Source organism: Lissotriton vulgaris, chromosome 8, assembly GCF_964263255.1.
Source record: "Lissotriton vulgaris chromosome 8, aLisVul1.2, whole genome shotgun sequence".
In the NCBI taxonomy this organism is placed as follows: Eukaryota; Metazoa; Chordata; class Amphibia; order Caudata; family Salamandridae; genus Lissotriton; species Lissotriton vulgaris.
In genome coordinates this window covers 1269803853-1269812493 of record NC_141696.1, presented here as the reverse complement: position 1 = coordinate 1269812493, position 8641 = coordinate 1269803853, and the positions used below count along the sequence as shown (strand labels likewise).

The 8641-nt window shown below is 40.4% G+C and overlaps 1 protein-coding gene across 1 annotated transcript in view; it reads right to left on the bottom strand.

Moving 5' to 3' along the window:
• Positions 1-1731: 1731 nt before the first annotated feature.
• The window catches only part of MIPEP (mitochondrial intermediate peptidase), an 833321-nt gene continuing 826411 nt past the window's right edge, over positions 1732-8641 (bottom strand). Inside the window, exon 19 of the mRNA XM_086935192.1 lies at positions 1732-1949. Within this exon, the coding sequence (XP_086791318.1) occupies positions 1852-1949 (98 nt within the window). The 3' untranslated portion in view covers positions 1732-1851. The remainder of the gene's footprint in view (positions 1950-8641) is intronic.

The window sequence follows — 8641 nt, the reverse complement described above, 5'->3', positions numbered from 1 at the left end:
ATAGCTGAAGTGCAGCTCTTCGACTTAAAACATCTACCCAGTAAGATAAGCTGTATTCTGTAACAAAAGCATGAATACTAGTCAAGGGTAAAACTGTTAACATTTACACTAACTCACATTATGCTTTGCAGTTCTTATTTGTGGCCAACTGTGGAAGTATCCCGGATTCATAGGAGAAACAGGGTGCCCTATTAAAAATGGTCCTTTAGTAAGGATCTTATTTACAGCAATACTATTATACACCAGGATAGCGGTAATAAAATGTGAAACCTACACAGGAGCGAATACTAAGTTAGCCAAAGGTGATGCCATCGCTGACACAGCATTAAATGAAAGCATGTTACAGCCGGTGCAGATAGGGCTAATTAACAAAGCATTCCAAAAATACAGCTCATTCAGAGACAATTGTTGCAAGCAAATGTAAAGGAAGCACAATGGTCTGCAACACCAGATGAACATAGAGGGAGGATTGATGATGAATGTGAGCCGAATAACGAAGAGAGTATGGGCAAACCAGGATGAGATGAACTAGAATAAGGCACCAAGCCAAATATGGCTAACATGGATGTGCAATGTCTGCACCATGCAAATTATGAACAGCCAGATATGGGCAGACCAGAAAAGCTGGCTCGGCACTGTGTAAGCAACTTACACAACCAAAATAAGAAATATCATGTAGTCAAGACATGCAAAGTGACCTCTAAGGGGGTACAGAATAGCGTTTTGAAGCTTGTCCAGTCAAGGTCCGATAGGAAGCCCTTTGGAGCTCCAGACCTCATGTTGATGTGATATATCTATGCAAAAAACAAGAACAATGGAGAAAGGAGGAACAAATACTACGCTCTTTAGAAATAGGAGACTACTAATTCACCCATTTTATGCCAAATGTGCATTATGAAATTAATCAAACATTCTGTACTTCATCACTCATACACGGGGACATGATTACACATTTTTATTTTTTTGTAATCAGCATAAATAATTTTTTTTCTTATTTCTTATTCTCTTTTTTCTCTTGATATATCTAAGCATGATATGAAGTGCATACACATGAATTTATATATGGATATTCATATATTTTTACAACACCACCAACCTCAGAGGCCTTGGACTGCTCGACCCATGCAACTATTAAGAGTCAAGTACTGAACACGTAGTTGGACTAGTTGCTCCGGACCCATAGCAGGCAAGGCCTGTGACATCAGAAGTAAAAGACCTCAGCCCCCACGGCTGAACCTAGAAGCTCCTCCTTGCCCCGTGGCCCTGTGAACGGAGTTCTGACTGGGGCGGTTCTAATAAATTGCTGCTAGTGAAGGTGATTCTGGCATGGCAGAAGCCAGACAAACTTCCTGATTTCTGTGTGCTGTTGAAGACCCTGGATGTGCATCTGGATCGTATTGCAGGACTTAAAGAGATAGGGATACTTATTTGGTACACCACTTAAGATAAAAACGATGCTGAGCTGGGCACCTCGAAGTACTCATTTTCTGGTACACCAGCAATGCTGAACCCCTCTGCTTCAGTGTTTGGCACGGAAGCACTTCAATGGGTCAATTTTAAGCAACCTAACAACAATAATGGATACCTAAGAGATTTTTTATTGTCAATCATTCCAACATTATTACTTATCCTGGTAGAGTCCTAAGATTTTAACCAGTGAATACAATACTGCAGTCACAAACAGTATTTAGCAATTTCGAAACAAATAATTCCTTTAAAAATGACACAATCAAAACTAAAGGAAAGAATTTATTTAAAAAACATAAATTAAAACGTATATTTGTTTTACAATATGAATACAACGAGTTTCGAAAAAACTTCACTGCAGAAACAGGGTAGCTAGCGATGTTATCACTCTGAGTCCATAAGGAACGTTTCAAAGTCAAGGTCTAAGTCTGAAACAAGGGCATCCACAAAGTCTTCAATGGAAGGATGCTTCTGCAGCATGCCTACAAATGGAGAATAAAGCAGAAAAGTTAAAAATACTATATCATTCAAAACTATCTGCAAGCGATACACCTACATACAACCCAAAAAAACAAATAGTATTGATTCTCCTGCAAAATGTCTCCCTTCTCTGCTAACTTAAATGTGTTGTGTCATTGTTTTAGCACAACCTTTTTACACAAACATTCATTACAAAATATTCACTATGTACTTTTCAGAGAACATACTAATATTGGCATGGTCTTGGCACCATTCTCAATGAAATATTCACAAACATTCCATATGGACATTCTTACTATTTGCTTTCCCAGGACTGGCATTTAGAATCTTTCTAGATGACAAATCCACATAAGGTTGAAGTAAGTCAAAGTCCCCGAGCTTTGTATACTCCACTGCTGGAGGCTTTTCACGTTAACTTACATTTATTGAAGCATATCACCTAACTCACACAATGCATTTGATTCGGAGTGCTTTAATGCTTCAATTCCTCTGCTCCTTCCCTGTTCAACTGCTGGGTCATTTTGATTTACATGTTCGGATGGAAATTAGGTGACCATGCAGGTTGCCAAAGCCATATTGGTGCCAGTCCTGTGCGTAGGACCCGTAAGAACCTTAGGGTAAATATAGTAAGTGAACCCAGCAGAGGGATTAGGTTGGTGAGGGTAGTGTATGTAAAGCCCGGTGCAATACCCAATGAGCTATATCAGGACGCGATGGGTAAAACCACTGAATGAACTGGTGAGAAATCTTAGAAGGGCATCAAGTATCTAAGGCCGTCAAGCACACAAAGAATCCCACAAAAGGAGCTGGTACAAGGGTTTAACCCAGTCAGAGAGCCCCAGAGAGCCCAAGACCTGGGCATCTTCACTGGGTCTAATGGCCTGTGCGGGGGCCATGAGCGGGCTGGATAATAAGCAGTTGAATAAGATCAGTCATTTTTATTGCAACTTTTTAATGTGTATATATGTGTAATGATTTTTACTGACCATGCACTTTATAAATAATAATGAAGACCAGTAAGGGACACATAAGCCTTCTGAACTAAATACAGTGCCAGTCTTTGTACCAGTCTCCTGCCTGGAGGCTCCGTTCTAGTCAAGACCACTTCATCCACCAAGTGGTAAAAAGGAGAGAAATAACCCATGGATTCGAAAATGGGTTTTGACAGTTTTCAGACAACAGGCAAAACAAAATTACAAACCCTGTTACTGCAGCTACAACCACCATATGGCTGGGGAAAATAATATATGTTTGGTATGACCCTCTTTGGTTTCAATACAAGAATAACCAAATTTCAGAAGAGGGTATTACTCTGAACACTGGACTTGAGAGTTCCTAGTGTAGCTCTATGAATTTGAGATCTCACAATTTATCATCTCAAAAAATATTTTGTAATGTGTGATTATACGGAATGTATAAAAATAGGGCATAGAGATATTTAGGCGTAAATCTCAAAACTAGTCAAAGAACACTTATACAAAGAGAAAAGTTGTTAAAGAGACTGAGCCCCATTTATTAGTAGGTTTTCATCTTCAAAAGCGCAGCTCTAAGCAACTTTCTTGGGGAGGATAAAAAAACATAAAATGCAATAAATCAAAATAACATTGTGACAAGAAATTTGCAACTCGTATTGTCAACATTGTGAGCCCTTCTGATTTGGAATAAAATGGAAGTAGCAAACTTTCCTTGGATTGATACGGGAATGTAACAATGCTATGCACCCCACTCGTGCTCTTAAAGGTTTGAAAGCTCCCGACTGACCGTCCCTACGTGTCAGTAATTGCTCCTAAAGTGAAACGTCTACATGAGAGACAGCATCCGCTGGCAAAGAACCACGTGCCAGCTGTTGGCACTGGTACGCGCAGGCCGCACCCAAGTCAAAATTCTTTATTCGGTTAAGACTTTCAACCATGATAGAGACAAATACACACATATATAAAACACAATTCAAATGTTCAGCATCCTGATAAAAAGAAAAACTATACTAAGAACCACATTAATTCGCGGATGCAAATAATTAGAACTGGGGGTTAAATTTCGTTCCGTTCGCAGAATTTGGGTAATTTTGTGTTACGCGGAGAACCCAAAATTGCCCAAAATTCTGCGTTCCGCGGCTTTGCGATTTTTTTTTGCATGTTCGCAAGATATTTCCCCCCCGAGCACTTAAACAGCGATTGCAAACATTAAAAAAGCATCGCGCACAAGCAATTCCGTGTGTTGGCGGAGATTTTTTACCATTTCGCGGAGATTTGCATAACAGGATTACACAAATTCCGCCCACCCCTACAAATAATATGGTCCACCTAACCACTGCAGCATCAAGCGTATAAATCATAATTCAAGGGCAGGTTATTCTAGATCACAAATCCACCATGCCCATTACAGCCTTTCATCCCTCAGATGTTGGAAAAAATGGATACTATTGAGTTGGATAGATGGCTGTTTAAAGAACCACGAAATGCCAATTTTTCATCATCCAATGGCTGACTAATATGCAAGTTAAAATATTACTTATGTTTCACTAAAAAGCACACAGTGTTAGGGTCATTTGCAAATGCATGAAAAAATGAATATTGCAATCCAGTGATTTTCAACCAAAATAAAGTACAACAGTATGATACATACCCATATATTTATGCCACTAAATATCCAAGCAGTTCCTTAGAGGAAGACGTCCAAGTCGCTAAATTAAGGTGGCCTTTCTATTTTCAATAGCTGACAGGTTGACTGTGTTTTTACCTGATTATAATTTCCTTAAAAAATTCATTATTTACAACCAACTAATTTTCACTGACATAACAGCACAAATGGGACTCAAACTGTACTGTTTTCCACTGCTCTGCATTTTCCATAAAAGCCTTCGAAGGAAAAGCGTCAACATCCTGCAACATTGCCTTTCTTTCCTAACTAGTTCGCACCTGAATTAGAAGATTACATCCCACGTAAACTTAAAGTTATTTTAAAGCCCGGTGGCGTTTGCACCATTATGACAGGTGATATTAAAAATGCAAACAGTTTTCCAAGGAATCCGTGGTCGGAATTGAAAAACCACAAAATATAATCATTAAATCCTGACCCGTTTGAAGCATTCTTACTGGCCCAGTGTGCAATGATATACACCAGTTGAACCTACAGGACAGAGCAAACGATATCTGTTGCAAGAAATACTATGGCTTGCCAAGAACAAACAGGGCTTGGAGTCTGCCCATTGCTCACTACTGGTTGGGTTTCATGCAGGGCCGGACTAGGACCCGAACCCGAACCGGCAAAGTGCTTGGCCAGACCCCCCTGGGGTTTAGGGGTGCGGCCGAGCTGTTTACCAGGGATGGTTTCTGGCAATTTCGTTGCAACGGCCGATATTGCAGCTATGCTGCAAAAATAGCCCTGCAACAAAATCTGCCCCCAGGGGCCCAAAAAGGCCCCCTACCCTAGCGGCCCACCGGGGAAATGCCCGGTGCCCGCTATGGCCAGTCCGGCCCTGGCTTCATGTCACCCTAATCTGCTATTTCTTATTCGCTTCCCAGATCGGCAATCTTGTGCTTGTCAATCCTGTGGAGCAGTGCAGTGAAAACATGAACCTGGTAACACTGAAAGCCCCTTCTTAAAAGGAGAAATACCTGAGACATAATTTTTCACCTCCTATTGTTAGGCACAAGGATATACAGGGTCATTTTGATCATGGTGGGCTGTCAATGGACGCTATGCTCTCAGCCCCTCTAGCGGAGGAACACTCATTCTGTTGTGAGATTGTCGAAGCCCAGTTGGAAACTTTCCTAGAAAAGGAGTCGCTCTGAAAGCATCAAGATTCTCTAACTAGGAAGCATACTATTTTGACTCCACTTGGTCATTTTTTTCATTTTCCAAATACTCTCAAAGAAGGAGTTTCTGAAAAATAAAACACGGCCCAGATGTTCAGGGAGGGTTCTCCTTGTGTGTCTGGGTCATTGTTTGATCTCCTTATCAGGGATTGCCATGTGTTTCATGGAGGTCGCAGTTAGGATAATCTAATGATGGTCACTGTGCCCTAAATGGTTGGCCACTGTCACCAAATGGCGCAGCACCAATAGAAACACTGCGCTTCCTGGACCTCTAAATGAGATAGATGAACCACGAGTTTGGTCAAGTATGAGAGCTGCAAAATTATGGCCGCTCATTTGCTTCACCATACACTAAATGATTCAAATAATCACTGAAATTAATCGTGTTGCAGGACAATGCCCATGAAACTGTGAGGTAGATCAGTAATATGAACTATTAGAAGAGATAATTAAAAACCCTCAGAGTCCTTTCAAGCAAACTTCATTTTTGCAAACTAGGGTTGTGGTTCAATATTGCAACCCATAAAATATTAAACAGACTTTTTTCTGAGGAATTTGGTTCTTATTATGAAGAGGTGTGGCGCAACGGCCAGGGCGGTGACTACGGAACACGGGGCTCATAGGTTCGATCTCCATAACAAAATTCCTCTGGAAAGTTTTTGAGGATAAAGAGAAACTCTCAACACGGGGGTCGGATTTCTCAATGCGAGCGGTTGCGTATGCTTGCTCTGAGTAACCGTCCGTTCGCATTGAGAAACTGTCCGTTAAGAAAGCTGCAGCTCGAGTTAAAATATTTATTCGAGCTGCAGAACGGAAGCAGCGTCCGCTTGTGCTGTGCATGGTGCCGTTTGTGATGATTGCACAGTGTGGAAAAACACCTGGTTCTGAGAATCACAGTCAACAGCATTTATCTAACGCACGCTGCCGCTTGAGGAGCTCCGCATAGTGCGGCTGAGTTTTTTTTTTGCACATTACAAAATAGTGTCTAACCATATTTGGCAATTTTAGCATTCAAGTTCCAAAATCAAAATTGGCACACTAACTGCTGAGGTGGCTTTATGATTGAGTGACCCATTTTTGCTTTAGAAATAATTGAATGGAGAACAACAATACAGCCTACCATAAGTGAGGTTGCTGCACATGTTTTTAGGAAGTCTAGTGCAGCATTTACATTTCAACACACACTGAAAATTAACTTCTTTGGATGGTATTATTATTGTGTAAAACTAGGACTAGAGGTATGGGAACAAACAAGATGCTGTTAAACAAAGAAACACAATGGATCCTTAAGAGTCAAGCGGTTGAAACTAGGCTCAATGACTAGTAAAAACACCGCACACTAAGTGCCTGATTTAGAGTTTGGCGGACGGGCACTCAGTCACAATGGAGCAGATATTCAGTTGCCTTATTAGAAGGGCTTTGGGATATAATGCACCTCTAATAGGTAGACCGGGTATCCCTCACATTTGTGATAGACTAAACCATCTGCTAAACTCTAAACAAAGTCCTACGTTTGTTTTCAGTTAAGCAGATGCCACCACCTGGATAGCATTATTTTGCATGTGGATAATACACTTCATCTTCTTGAAGTGCAGTAAGACTACAAACCACTGTTTTCCTTATGGACTCAGTAAACTACTGGAATAGTTTGCTATTTGACATGAGTTGTTTCTTCCATGTCATCCATTACTGGGCAACAACATGACACCTTGCCAAGCCAACTTCCTCAATTTCAATGACTTTTTCAAACTTTGAAACCCACCGCATGTTTTGCTGCAGTATTCCCTTTGACCACAAAAGACAGTCTACGCTTGTCTAATTAGAGACCTCTCTGTAAGCTGTAGCTGGTAAATCAAGACAGCTGGCTTTACAGTAATCTAAACAAGCGGCAATAAAAGTATTTAGAATATGAATCTAGTGGGAGAATAAGTTTAGGTACATAATCTGTTTGAGCGTAGCGAGTTGAGACAAGTAAGTACTTACTAGGGAATTAATTTGCTTAAAAAAAGAATTAGAAAATGTTAACTGAGAATCAAGTACAACTCCCAAATTTCTAACACAATTCACTGGGAGAGGTCTCTCATACAAATAAGATAGTCAGAAAGGGAGTACCCACACTGCTGATGGTCTAAAGGGGAGAAGTTACCCCCCCCACCACAAAGTAACTGAGTTGGTTCATACACATATAAGATACTATGGTCTAAAAGGAATTATACAGCTTACAAACACTCTGATTTAGGTCTCCAGAAATCTTAAAGGTAATCTGGGTGCCATTTGGCTACTTAGAGAAAAACTGAAAGTGTGAATAAGCTACACCAAAGGAACCATCTACATGTTAAAGAGCAGTGTTAACAGCACAAAGCCACAAACTAAAGATCTAGCTTCTGATACAACATGTGTAAAAGAAACCTTTACTACATTTTTAGATAGGAAATTCTGAACCCCGCAAAGGACAGTGTCCTTAACTCAGACAGTTGCGAGATGGCTAAAAAGAAGCAACTGATCAACAGTATCAAACACTACAGAAATCCAACAGCATTAGTGCACCAGGGACATCTTGATCTGCATAGTGACAAAGCTCATCTAAGGCTGCCATCATCACAGTTTCATTACTGCTGGCACGAAAGCCGGGAATCTAAAAGATGTACAAAATTGTGTCAAGCCTTTAGAGTTGATTAAAGGCATCATGTTCTAATAATAAGCTCAAACATTACTCAATAATGCAGCTGCAAGATGCATCTACAATTATGTAGATTTTCAGCATCCAAGGATGATGTTTCAGAAGAGGATAAGGTGCACTCTCTTTAATTCAACCTGAATAATACCAAAGGATTAGGAAGCGTTTATGATGGTCTTTGCAAGTCTCTTTCAATAAC